Source organism: Amblyraja radiata, chromosome 4, assembly GCF_010909765.2.
Source record: "Amblyraja radiata isolate CabotCenter1 chromosome 4, sAmbRad1.1.pri, whole genome shotgun sequence".
Taxonomy (NCBI): domain Eukaryota; kingdom Metazoa; phylum Chordata; class Chondrichthyes; order Rajiformes; family Rajidae; genus Amblyraja; species Amblyraja radiata.
This window is the reverse complement of record NC_045959.1, coordinates 93573587-93588157: the sequence shown is the minus strand read 5'-3', so window position 1 is coordinate 93588157 and position 14571 is coordinate 93573587. Positions and strand designations below refer to the sequence as shown.

At 44.7% G+C, this 14571-nt stretch overlaps 1 protein-coding gene across 10 annotated transcripts in view; it reads left to right on the top strand.

Moving 5' to 3' along the window:
* Nucleotides 1–14571, top strand: part of khdrbs3 (KH RNA binding domain containing, signal transduction associated 3) — a 206595-nt gene that overhangs the window by 114633 nt on the left and 77391 nt on the right. For all 10 annotated transcript variants that reach the window (XR_004411790.1, XR_004411791.1, XM_033019960.1 and 7 more), the window contains one exon: nucleotides 13649–13731. Coding sequence is in view for 8 of the 10 variants with exons in the window: in XM_033019960.1 (XP_032875851.1) it covers nucleotides 13649–13731 (83 nt within the window). In the remaining 2 variants the exon portion in view is untranslated. The remainder of the gene's footprint in view (nucleotides 1–13648; nucleotides 13732–14571) is intronic.

The following is a 14571-nucleotide window of genomic DNA, read 5'->3' as shown; positions in this document are numbered from 1 at the left end:
TCATATTTAATCCCTTCAATGTAATTACCTTTCTTTCTGATGCTCTTATATGTTTTACCATATCTGACAATTGATGCTAACTACAAAATCGAGGAGCATCAATGGGCACAGTTCGAAACTGCAAGTCTATTTTTGATACGTCACTGTTAAAGAGTAAACATTTGATGAAAACAATGAATGATTTATTATTTTTCTTGCCCTAGCTTTCTAAATCAGTCAAAAGTCAAGGTTAATATGTTTGTAACCCTCCTAACCTAAAATGCATGACCAGCCTGTCGTAGAAACCAGTCTTCAACCAATTTTATTTGCTCCATATGATATCAGGATGTAGCTGAGTGGGCAGAATATGATTTGAAAACATCATTGCTCCTTTCTAGAAACAAGGAACTGCAGATGTAGGTTTACAAAAAAAAAACACAAAGCGCTGGAGTAGTTTAGCAGGTCAGGTAGCATCCCTGGAAAAAATGGATAGGGTTGGGACCCTTCTTCAGACTTCCTTGTAGTTCCACGGTCTACTTGCTATTACTATACTGAGTTGGTTTAAACCTTCCCAGAATGCACCAGAAAAATTATCCACATGGCCAGTGATCCTGATCTGTGAACATGCATAGCACGGGAATAGGCCTGTTAAGCCCACCATGTCCATGTCAACCATGATGCCTATCAATGCTAAACCCATTGGCCTGCAATGGAGCTGTATCCCTCCATGTCTTTCTTAAGCAGTTGTCCAAATGTCTTTTAAACATCGTAATTCTATTGCTTCTATCACCTTCTCTGGAAACTTGTTCCAGATAACCACCACCATCAGTTGCTGAAATAATCCCTCGGATTCCTTTAAATCTCTTTCTGGTTTTTAATTTTTCTGTGGATATTTGGCAGCTTTAGTTCTGAAATTCCAGTCTTTTGGGGTCTAGATTTCATACTAATCATGTACTGTCTTTCTGCTGACTGGATAGCAAGCAACAAAAGCTTTTCACTGTATCACATGACAAGCTGTATCACATGACAAGAGCACTTAAGCACTTGTTAATTTTCCAAAGAATTTGATATGTATATTACAGCAGATTTTTTATTTTTAGTTTTCTGCTATTTTCAATGGTAGCGTTTTACAGTTTAAAAATTATAGACCCAGTGGAATTTTAAACCTTTTCAAAATTGCTTTTTAAATATACAAGTAAATCTAGATCATAGATGCCTCAAGCAACTGCTTTAATACTTAGAACATTTGCTGATATCAGAAAGGGACATGAATTGAGCTACTTCAGAAAATAGTGCATTTTCCTTTTTCAAGTTGCATGTTTCATTAATATTACGTTTTTTTTTGTTGAAATTGCATTATATATCCTTCATACTTTCAACATATGAGAATTCTACTTCATTTAAAATTGAATAAATTTTAACATATTTGGAATTGGGCATACCAGTAGCCTGAAGCAGTGAGAATTTCAAGCTGGTCTCTAGTACATATTTTAAGAGATGAATATTCTAATAATAGTGTTAAGCGTAGAAAGAAAGATTCATGTCATGCTCTAATGTGCCCTCGGGCTATCCCAATGCACTTTGCAACCATTGGATTACTTTTAAAGTCCAATATATGTAAAGTGTAGGTAATGGCACAACATTTTACACAATCAGATCTAGTTGGCAAATGAAACTAATAATAACATATATCAATTTTGATATTGGCTGAAAAACGTTGGGGAGCACTCATCAGATTAATCTTCACCTCCAAAATTTGGCATCTTCAATGTGCAGAGATGCTTAATCACATAACAAAATGTGCTCCAAAAGGTCTCCTGTGGTGGCTTGATGCAATACGTGGATGATGTTTATTTGGAGTCTTACAGCACTGAAACAGGCTCTTTATTTCAACTCGTCTGTACTGTCCCATGATGTCCTATCTAAACTAGTCACATTTTCCCCCGTTTGGCCCATATCCCTCTGAACCTTCCTATTCATGTACTTGTCTAAATAGGTAGGGGGTGCCATCCTGTGTATGGCTGCCTAGCCAGCAGCTGTCTGTCTTTTCCACTTTTTTTTATTTTTAGTGAGTTTTAATGTTTTGTTTTTAGGAGGTCTAGACTTTTTTATGTGGGGGGAGGGGGGGGGGAAGGGGGAAACTACTTTCTAGGGTCCCTACCTGGTCGGAGAGGCAGTTTTCTCCGGGCTGCACCGTCGACCCGTCCTCGCAGCCTACCAGCGGGCCTGGAGCGGCGTTTTCCTGAGGGACCGCCCAGCACCTCAGCTTCGGCGGCGGCACAGCGCTGAAGCGCTATCGCGGAACGGAGCGGGCGATGCCTTGCCTGGGTCACCGCGCTGGAGCTCCGGTGAGCTGAAGACCGCCGAGAAGAAAAAAAAACATCGCGGAGCTGCGGGTCTGTGGAGCGGGAGCCTGGGATCTCTCGATGAGATCGCCAGTGGTGGAGCTCCAACCGGCGCCGCCTTGTCGGCTTCGGAAGCCGCGGTCTCCGGTAAGGAAGCAGCCGTTCCAAGTGTCCCAAGCCGCTGAGAGGACTCTCCCGACGCCAGAACAACATCACCCGGCGAGAACGGCCTGGAACATCGGGCCACCGTAGAGGCAACTGTGGAGGCCTCAATAGGCCCGACTATGGGTGAACTGGAGATGGGGACTGGAAATTGTGCCTTCCCTCATAATGGAAACCATTGTGGGGGGATGTTTCTATGTTAAAGATCATTATTATTGTTATGTTTTGTATTACCCTTTCTGGCTTGAGCCCCCCCTTCACCACCTCCAGTTTAAATTCCAGTTGGAATATTTGGAGGACCAAGCAACCAAGTACCAAGTGTATTTTAAATGCTGTTTTAGTACCTGCCTCAACTACCTCTCTGGCAGCTCATTCCATATACCCTCTACCTTCTGATGAAAAAAGTTGTTCCTTGGGATCCTATTTATTCTTGCTTCTCTCTCCTTAAAGGTATGTCCTCTGGTTCTTGATTTCCCTACCCTAGGTAAAAGACTTTGTGCATTCACCATATTTATTCCCCTGATGATTTTATATACCCCTATAAGATCACCGGTCAGCCTCATGTGCTCCAAGGATTAAAGTCCTAATCTGCCCAACCTTTCTGTACTGCCCAGCCCCTTAGGTCCTGGCAACATCCTACATGGTGAATCCAAAATGGATAAAAAATGGCTTTTATTAAAATCAGACAATGTGCACTTTAACCACATGTGTTTTGTTGCAAATCTCGAAAATTGTGGAGTACAGAGGCAAATAAATAAATTATGGGTCTTTGGCCCAAATATTATGGAGGGCACTGTATACTATTTCACCATCTACCTCAAATTCATTCATCAGATGCATTAAAAAGGCTTGCATCTATCTCATGGGTGTCTAGAGGTTGTGAAAATATAATGTTCCAGTAATAGACACAAAAAGCTGGAGTAACTCAGCGGATCAGACAGCATCTCTGGAGAAAAGGAATATGTGACGTTTCCGGTCGAGACCCTTCTTCAGACTGAAGAAAGGTCTCAACCCGAAATGTCATATATTCCATTTCTCCAGAGATGCTATCTGACCTGCTGAGTTACTCCAGCTTTTTGTGTCTATCTTTGGTTTTAAACAACATCTGCAGTTCCTTCCTACATATAATGACCCAGTAATGTTGGACTAACGAAACATGGTTGTTTGTGAGTGTACAGAGTGTTTTTAGAACATTCTCTTGTTTTCTTTGCCCATGTGGTTGGTGAGGGTGATGTGTTTACAAAAAAGTTTGTTTGCAAAGATAAATAAGCTATTGGTTAAATTTGCATTGTATAATGATCCTGAATAGTAATCAATCCTTGCAGATAAGAGCAGGACCCTATTGGGATTTGTGGTTGATCTAGATTTTACAGTGAATAGTAGTAGATAAACTATTTTATGAGCCATGTTTGTTCGTCAGAATCCCTTGGATGTTAAGGAGTAACAATATATCCTTTATCAGCAATTGAGGTTAGCATGTGCAAGGCATGATTAGTAAGTTTGCAGATGGAACTCAAGCAGGTGGTATTGTAAACAGGACCTCTTCGGAATGTTTACCTTGTTGTTGTGAAGAGGCTTGCATGCCCCAATGATTCCGAGAGCGATGTTGTCGGAAGCACCAGCTTTTGGTAGAGCCAGCCATGGCGGTAAGGTCGAGGATGACGGTCCAGACTAAGAACGATCCAAGCTACAAGACCTCAACGACGGTCCAGGTGGAGAACGCGAAGGTTAGCGGCTTGTGGTCCGTAAATGCAGTAAACGGCCTCCCCTCCAGGAAGTAGCGGAAATGACGTATGGCGAGATACAGGGCAAGGAGCTCATGGTCAAAGGCGCTGTAACGGCGCTGAGCACTACTGAGATGTCTGCTGAAGAAGGCGAGTGGCCGCCAACATCCATCAACGAGCTGCTCCAACACTGCCCCAACCGCAACCTCAGAAGCGTCCACCGTCAGGGCGGTCGGGGCGTCCTCTCGTGAGTGGACGAGCATCGTGGCCTCAGCCAGTGCCTGCTTAGCCCTCTCGATTGCCGCTGTTGCTTCCACGGACCAATCAACCTCCCTGCGATGACCAGCAATCAGGTGGAAATGCGGACGCATGACCGGCCGCTGACGGCAGGAAGCGGTGATAGAAGGTCGGACGGGGGAACCTGCGGAAAGTGTCCACCCTGGCCGGCAGAGGCACCACCCCTTGTGGAGTCACGCGGTGGCCGAGGAAGTCGATAGCCGTCACCCCGAAACGGCACTTGGACGCGTTGATGGCCAAACCGAAGTCGCTGAGGCGCTGACACAGCTGACGGAGGTGGGTGCAGTGCTCCTGCCGCGAGCGACTGGCTACGAGTATGTCATCCAAGTACACAAAGACGAAGTCCAGGCCGCGGCACACACAGTCCATAAGCCGCTGAAAGGCCTGCGCAGCGTTCTTTAACCCAAACGGCATCCGTACAAATCCGAATAGACCAAATGGTGTAATAATGGCCGTCTTCGGGATTTCATCGGGGCTGACCGAAATTTGATTGTGCCCTCGCACGAGGTCCACCTAGGAGAATACGGATGCTCCGGCCAGATGGGCATTGAAGTCCTGGAATGTGCGGACCGGGTACCTGTCGGCGACGGTCGCATCATTCAGGCGACGGTAATCCCCACATGGGCTCCAGCCCCCGTTCGTCTTAGGGACCATGTGGAGCGGTGACGCCCATGGGCTATCGGAGGGACGCACGATGCACATCGCCTCCATCGGGCGGAACTCCTCCCGAGCCAGACGAAGCTTGTCTGGCGCGAGACGACTAGCCCGGGCGTGCACAGGCGGGCCGGTAGTGGGGATATGGTGCTCCACCCCGTGCTTGGGGGTGGAGGTGCGGAAGTGGGGTTCAAGAATGTCTGGAAAATCTGCCAGGATGCGCGCGAAAGTCACATCCACGGACGACAGGGGGCCATCAGGGCGTGATACGGGATCACCAATGCGGAGGAAGACCGGCTCCAGCGTGACAGAGTGCATCAGGCGCCGCCGCTTGACATCCACGAGCAGTGAATGGGCTCGAAGGAAGTCGGCGCCCAGCAGCGGCTGGGACACGTCGGCAATGACAAACTTCCACGAAAAGGAGCTGCGGCCAAAGTTGAGGGGGATGGTGTGAAACCCGTAGGTGCGAATAGCACTCCCGTTCGCCGCGGTGAGGAGGGGGCCTCGTTTGCCCGCACGGATGTCAGCGATGGAGGGAGGCAGAACACTCACTTCCGCACCAGTGTCCACGAGGAATCGACCTCCAGTGCGGCGATCCCAGGCGAAAACGCGATGAATTGTGCCGGCAGCCGAAGGAATCACTGATGACCGGTCCCTTCGTTCCCGGGAATAAACAGGGTGGGCGACATAGCCTGGCTGCAGCTCCCCAGCGACGATGGTAATAGCACCAACCCCCTTTGCTGGCGTCTGGTGGAACTGCAGGCGAATTAGTCTGGTTTGAACGCCAGCGACCTCTGCTGGCGTTGGGTGGAACTGCAGGCTGGCCGTGCTGGAAGGACGTGCCTGCAGTTGAATGCGTAATGGCGGCCGGATTTTGCCACGGGGGCCGACTGGGAGCAGTGGAAAAGCGGTCGATAGCGGTCCTGACCTGCTCTGAGCCTCCAAACGCCGCGGGAAGGACGGTCAGCGCTTCCAGGTTCTGATGGCGGGAATTCCACAGCTAGTCGGCTTGTTCACGCAGCGCCCGCATGTCGGTAAATGGATCCCTGGCGAGCTGCAGGCGGATGTCGGGCGGTAGCTGCTGCAGGTAGGCGTATTTAAATAGAAAGCAAGGTTCATGGTCCCCCATTAGGATGAGCATGTCTTCCAGGAGGGCAGACGGCCGGTGGTCGCCCAGGAGGGCAGACGGCCGGCGGTCGCCCAGGCCGACCATTATGAAAATCCGAGCTGCCCGCTCGGAGTCACCTAGGCCAAACCTCCTGATAAGGAATTCCTTAAGGCCCCTATATTTATTTGCTACGGGGGGGGGGCCTGAGGAAAGGCTTAACTCGCCTCGCAGTCGCTTGGTCAAGCGCGCCAACCACGTAATAGTATTTTGTCTCATCTGCTGTAATACCTCACAGCAAACTGTGCCTCTGCCTGCTGGAACCAGATGTCAGGTTCTTCGGTCCACAGAGTTGGGAGCTTCAGCGCAACAGCGTTATTATCCATCACGACGCGTGATGAATGGCGTGGGGTCACCAGTGTAGTGGCCTGGACGAGGTCAGGAAAAGGCCAGATGCCTGGTGGGTTCAAACAGTAGTCTTTTAATCCCTACAGCGAGAGTACACCACACACACACCTTAAGAGCACTAAACCCATGGTCGTCTGGAAACCCCGTGGCAGACCATGCCCCTGTCCCTCAATCGGCGAGGGGGCTGATCCAAGGAGTGGCCTACCCCCCAGGGACCACCACACAAGGATATAAAAAGTCATACTGTGTAACTAAAAATTATAGCAGATTAAATCTATTAGTATTTTTTATTTCAAGATCTGGATGATTATTTTTGTAAGCTTTGATCTGCCTGTCCCGCTACAGGTTTAAAGATGGCGGACTGCAGGAGTGGAGCGCCGTTGTGTATGGCAGCTCTCCCTGCAGTCCGCCCTTTCACCCTTTTTTATTTTAATTTTTTGTCCTGTTAAAAAACAAAAATGTTAATTGGAGGTCTTTTATGTGGGGGGTGGGGGAGGGAAGGGGGAAACTTTATTTCTTAGTCCCCGACCTGGTCGGAGAGGCGGCTTCCCTCCGAGCTGTTTCTTCGCCCCTTCCTCGCGGCCTACCATCGGACTAGAGCGGCTTTTCCTGTCGGGACCAGCCGGGACTACAGCTTCGGCGGCGGCACAGCGCTGGGACACCATCACGGAGCGGGCGATGCCTTACCGGGTCGCCGTACGGTAAGCTCCGGAGGGCTGTGACCGGCGACTCCAACATCGAGGAGCTGTGGTGTGCTGAGCGTCCAGCCGCGGGTGGCGCTGGATTTAAAACACCGCGGAGTCTGGGATCTCTTGCCGAGATCGCCAGAGTCGGACCTCCAGCCAGCGCGGCCTGTCGATTTCGGATGCCGCAGTCTCCGAGGAGGGAGCGGCCGCTCCAGACATTTTTCCAAGCCACCGAGGAGTGTTCACCCGACACCGGTGTTCCAGCTTTCCGGCAAGAGGGCCTGAAAACATCGGACTGGCTGCGGAGGCCGCAAATAGGCCCCGACCTCTGGGTGATTCACAGAGGAAGAGGACTTAACTTTATGATGCCTTTCCCCACAGTGGAACATTTTGATTCTGTTGTGGGGGGGCGTTCATGTTGAATTCTATAATGTGTTGTGTCATTTTTTCTTATTTTTAATTTTTCTATGGATGTACGGAAACTTAATTATTTCTTTTATGTAAAGCACTTTGGTTTCAACGCAAGTTGATTTAAACGTGCTATATATAAATAACATTTACTTACTACTTACTTACTAAACAGCACTGTCAGTTTAGCGTGGGAATTTAAAAGAACAGCGCTATGGGTTCTAATTATAGCGCTACCAGCCTGAGCGCTGTTGCCTTTACACAAAGCGCTATGTCCACAGCGTTATGGGACACAGAGTGTTCGGGAAGGGAGAGGGAGAAGGAGAGAGGGAGGGAGGGAATAAGAGAGGGAGGGAGAAAAAAGGGAAGGATAGGGGGAGGAAGAGGGAAAGGGGGAGGGAGAGAGGGAGGGAGGGAAAGAGGAAGGAGGGAGAGAGAGTGAGATGAGGGAGAGAGAGGCTTCCAAAATGGCTTCTGTATTATCATCTGGTGCTGAAACCAGGAAGCAACTGTTCAAACAGAAGTAAACAAAGAGATGGTAATGAATGCACTGTAAAGTAAGGGGCGTAGAAGACATGTCAATTGGTAGCAAAGTTATGCATTCTTGTACTCTTACATGGGTATGACCGCACATAAAAAACAACATTTTTTTCAGCAAAATGGCACCGCGTAAAAATAGTGATTTTCAGGTACTAGAATACTGAAATTAACAAAACTTGGCAGCTCTGGATAAGTGTGAGGTGTTACACTATAAGACGTCAGACCAGTGCAGGAACTATGCAGTGAATGATTGCCCCCTGGGGAGTATTGTAGAGAAGAGGGATAGGGCATATATACACAGTTCGCTGAAAATAGTGTCAGAAATAGATAGGTTGGTAAAGAAAGATTTTGGTACATTAGCCTTCATCGGTCAGGCTCCACAATATAGAATATATCAGTCTGAAGAAGGGTCTCGACCCGAAACGTCGCCCATTCCTTCACTCCAGAGGTGCTGCCTGTCCCGCTGAGTTACTCCAGCATTTTGTGTCTATCTAGAATATAGAAGTTAGGCTATTCAATTAGGCAAGACATTGGTGAGGCCACATTAAGAGTATTGTGTCCAGTTCTGGTCACCCTGATATAGGAAGGATATCAATTAGCTGGAAAGAGCGCAGATTTACAACGATTTTGCCAGAACTCGAGGGCATGAGTGATTTGGCAACCTAGGACTTTATTCTTTGATGTGCAGGATGTTAATGATCTTATAGAGGTGTATAAGATCACGAGGGGAATTGATAGGGTGAATATGTGGAGACTTTTAGCCAAGGTAGGGAAATTAGAACTGGAAGGCATAGATTTAAAGTGAGGGGAAAACATTTAATAGGAACCTGAAGGACAATGTTTTCACTCAGAGGATGGTAGGTACATGGAATGAGCTGTCAGAGCAGAGGTGGGCAAAACAGAACTTCAAAAGTGTATTCAAGGTTTCAAGGTCAGTTTATTGTCACATGTACCTATTGAGGTACAGTGCAATTTGAGTTACCATACAGCCAGCCATACTAAGTGAAAAGCAACAAGACATACAGCCACATAAAATAAAAGTTAACATAAACATCCACCAAAGCGGCTCCCCACATTCCTCACTGTGGTGGAAGGTAATGAAGTTCAATGTTCTTCCTCTTTGTCCTCTCACGGTCGGGACTATCGAACCATCCGCAGTCGGAGCGATCAAAGCCCCCGCAACCGGCGATCCGAAGCCCTCGCGTCAGGGTGATCAAAACTCCCGCGTCGGGGCGATTGAGCTCCCGAGTCAGCCTCTTACCAGAGACCGCGGGCTTCATGATGTTAAAGTCAACAGGCCCCAAGGTTGGAGCCTCGATCCCCGGCAAAGGGATTACAAGCTCTGCGATGGTAAATCCGCACCGCGCCCGCGATTGAAGTGCTGGGTCCGTCTCCGTCTCCAGGAATAGGCGTGCCACTCCACGATGTTAGGCCGCAATGGGGACGGAGATACGATACGGGAAAAAAATTGCATCTCCGTCGGGGTAAGAGATTGAAAAACGTTTCCCCCAACCCTCCCCCCACACCCCCCACAGAAAACAAACCAGGGAACACTAAATCATACTCTTTAACACGTACTAAAATAACAAAAGCGAAGAAAGGACAGATTGTTCATTCAATATTTCCCAGATTCATCAGCAGTGTCTTTTTTCCCGTTATTTTTTCATTTGTCAGGAAGTGATGTTGCTGGTAATGCTACCATTTCCTAACTCCCCTAGAAAATAGAATATGCTCTCTTCCTGAACAACTGAAGATTTTTTGGTGAATAGTATTATTACGTAGGAGGTTCTTAATTTACCACCAATGATGATGCAGGAATAGAGGTACACTTCCAAGCCAGGAATATGTGCAAGTTGGATATTTAACCATTGACCTGATTGTGTAACCATATTATTTATGAGGCAAGCCTAGTTTTGATTCTATTAATAGTGACTCCCCAGGATGTTGTTATAGAGTTCTTGGTGATCAGACAGCTATTGAATATTATGCATAGTTTGACTGCACTTGGAGGTAATCATTTCCCTGCACTTTTGTGACATTAATTTTGACTTGCCACTTATCAACCCATGCCTAAATGCTATTAGTTTTTATTATATGCAAACAGGTACTGCATTTTTTTCAGAAGAGTTGTGCCTGGCATTCTGCAAGCATCAGCGAGCATCCCTTGTTTAGACTGATGATAAAAGGATAATTACTGAAGCATTTGAAGATAGTTGGGCTTGGACTTTGCACTAACTAACTTTTATAACAATGCCGTGGAGCCAGCATCAAAATCGGAGCCATCTTCCCTTGTGTAATGTATGATTCCAACCATTAGAAAGTTTTTCCTTGATGCCTTTTGATTTAAGTTTTAGCAGGGTTCCTTATGTGACACTTGATAGCACTGTCTACATTTCGCAGCACTTTCTATATTTTGCATCACTTTAGCACTTTTTATTTAGGAGTATATTTGTGGAGCAGGCGTTAGCTGGATTTATATTGTCCTTATAGTGAATTTTCAACATTGAGTTAGATGCCTTTGTGGTAATGGTATTGGAACAGCTTTGTGAGAGATGCAACTAGTTTTGGAGCACTTCTCCAGCCGTAGAGCTATGTGGTAGTCTGGTCCCTTAGCTATGTCTTAATCAGCACTCTGAGGAGTACTTGATCCTGTACTTTCTTAAAAATTAAGAGAACTGAAAGAAATTTTCCGTTATTATAGATTGAAGCATTCTGAAACAAATATGAAACAATCTTACTTGGATGACCTGAAATTAAAGCATATAATTAGTTAGTTACCCAATTGTAGCTAATTACAAAATTCAATTACTAGATCTAAACATCTATCCATTTCTTAAGAAAAGATTAACATTTTTAAATAGCCTAAGTGTCCAAATAACATTCACACAAGAATTCACAATATAACATAATTTTTAAATCTCATTGTCATGGATTTATAGGCCAAATGGAAGGAATTTAGTGTTTAATTCCATAAATTAATGGCCATTTTTATCATCTTGCGAGTAGGATTTTGAGGAACGCGATCGTTTGGAACGTTGCGGTTGCGGTGAATTTAAATCCCATATCGGCAGGAAAATCACTGCCGGTTCGTATGGGTCCTAAATCACCGTTTCGCAACGTAAAATGTGGATTAAAGGCATCCTAAGAAGCACGTTTATATGTAAAATAAACGGCTTTCCTTTACCTGTCCCGTACGTGAAATCCGTCCCCATTGTCGGCGTTGACAGCTTTAGAAGCTGATTTTTAAATTACTCCAGTGCTGAAATTGTCGGGCGATTTAAAAAAGAAAATTCACAGAACGGCCGTCGGAACAATTCTTCAGAAAAAGCTTGCTCTCCGAGAAAATATATTCAGGACAGGTAGGAGAAAAAACGCATTTTAACCCCGCCCCCTGAGATTGCTGATGCCAGTAAACATTGGTGTGATAAATTGAGAGTACTGCATAAATCTAATTGAAGTTTAGATGTTATTTAAATTGATTAGTTAAGTAGAAACTAATTTAATAGTTGTTGACCAGTTGTTAAGTTCAGAAGCACGTCCAGTATTGAAGTCCTTGACAATTAGCAAAGCTGAGATAATAGCCTTGCCAGTTATCACGTTTCTTCATTTGTTCATGGGCAGAGTTTGTTCCATCCTGCCCACTTGACAGCAATAAATCAAACTGCAATACAGGGTCTTTCCATTAATAATGGACAAAAGAAAGCCTGGCTATTTACATTATACCACAATAACTCAATTATTGTGAGATGTGTCTCTGGAAGTACCTTCAATGTTAGCTGCATTCTGAATATTGAGGATAACGATGGAGATCTGCAAAAAAGTCTCTACTTTTTTTCAGTAGGAATTATAGATATCCTGCTGCTGGTTCTGGCTTATGGTATCACTGAGATATGTAAATCAGGATAGGAACTCCACAATTTGCATCCGAATTCTCCAGAAGTGGGAGCTGGGTAGGAGGAGGAGACTTAGTACTCTGATCACTGTGCATGCGTGCTGATACAAAGGATATGTTTGTCCTTCATTCCACAGTTGAACGATATCAATCCTCACTGTTTATAACAATTTATTTACTGAAGGACTGCCACTGCCCGTGGGCCCAACTATTTTGAGACAAAGGCAAAGTTGGGCAACATTTTCCTGTGTTACTATCTAGCAATGTTACAAAATTTTGAGATTTAAAAAATCAAGTCTTTAATTTATCTCATCAGATAAAGCATAAAAATAAGTTTAATTTGACACCTAATTCACTTTCATATCTTCAGTATTAAAAAAGTTATGGCCATTTACATACTCGGAAATTGGCATCTTGTTCCCTATTGCTTTTTCATTGACTTAACACAAAAGCTGTGATCGAGAACATTTGAAGGCCGATAACTTTCTTAAAATTTAAGAGAACTGAAAGAAATTTTCAGTTATTGTAGATTGAAGCATTCTGAAACAAATATGAAACAATCTTACTTAGTTGACTTGAAATTAAAGCATATAATTAGTTAGTTACCTAATTGTAGCTAATTACAAAATTCAATTACTAGATCTAAACATCTATCCATTTCTTAAGAATAGATTAACATTTTTAAATAGCCTAAGTGTCCAAATAACATTCACACAATAATTCAGAATGTAACATAATTTTAAAATTTCATTGTCATGGGTTTATAGGCCAAATGGAAGGAATTTAATGTTTAATACCTGTAAATTAATGGCCATTTAAATCAGCTTGCGAGTAGGTTTTACTGGAACAGGACCATTTAGAACGTTCAGATGCGGTGAATTTATACCTCCATATCTGCAGCAAATACACTGCCGGTTCTTCGGGGGGAAAAATCACCGTTTCGCAACGTAAAATGTGAATTAAATACATCTTAAGCAACACCTTTATACATAAAAATAAACTACTTTCTTTTACCTGGTCCTGCATAAAATCCGTACCAGTTGTCGGCATTGACGGCTTCAGAAGCTGCTTTTAAAATCATCCATTAACTTGTCGGGTGAATTTTTTTTTTAAACACACAGAACGGCCGTAGGAACGATTCTTTAGCAAAATCTTGCACTCCAACAAATATAATTCAGGACCAGGTCGGGAAAAACCCCCGTTTTAACCCCCCCCCCCCCCCCCCCCCCCCCTCAAACGCGCCAAAACGCGCACACGGCCAGTGGCAGAATTACAGCGCCGCTGAAGGTAAGTTTTGTAACATACCTATACTATCATTGTTTAAAAATTCCATTTTGGTCTGAATTCCACTGGGATGTTTGAACTTTCAACACACAGCCAATTCTATATTTGACTATGTGAGAATAACTGGTAGATTATATAATCAATGCTCCTTCTTGAAACTTTAGGCATATGGTGATGGCTATGGAGCAGCATATGAAGACCAAGGTTATGACTCATATGATAACAACTACAGCAGTCAAGGCCAAAGGTAAAACTTATTCTTCTTGATCTCATTCATTGATTCTTCGTGTGTGGCCTTATGAAGTAAACTTTTAAGTCAAATTGTAAGAGGTGTCATTGAGGTGTCACTTACGGTGGTGATGCAGTACTTGAGTTTGAAGCCCCATCTGACTTTCAGTGGATGTAAAAGATCCCATGGCATTCTTTTGAAGAAAAGTTGGGGTATTTATCAAGATGTCTGGGTCAATATTTACCCTGCTGTCAATAAAACAGTACCTGCATGTTTGTAGAAAGTTGTGTTATGCAAATTCACCATTACATTTACAGTAATAATTGCTTCATGAAGTACTGAATTGGCTCTGAAGATACCATGGGATCATAAAAGATGCAGGTTTTGTTTTTGTGTGGTGCTGCATCGTGATGTCAGTTTGAGGAAGGGATGAATGAAAGGTTAAAATTTGGAATTGATTGCAATGTGAAATGAAACATTTTGAGATTTTAAAAAAATATTCATTTACTGGATATGGCCATTGCACTTATGCCCATCATGAATTGTTCTTGATAGGTGGAAATGATCTACTTTTCTGCAGTGTATCTGGTGATGATACTCCCAGGAAGAGAATTCTAAGATCCAGTGATGATGAAGAACTGTTAAACCATTTACAAGTTAGATTATTGTGTGGCATTGGGGGGGATGAGGGCGACTCTGTGGTGATATTCTTAGGTGCTCACTTTCTTTGACTACCTTCCTGGCATGGCTTTGGCAGTGCATTTGGAAGAGTGTGCACATAACACCAATGCTGTGTTGGTGATGCAGATACTGGTCGTTTATGCCGGTGGATAAGGTATTGTCCAGTCCGCCATCTTT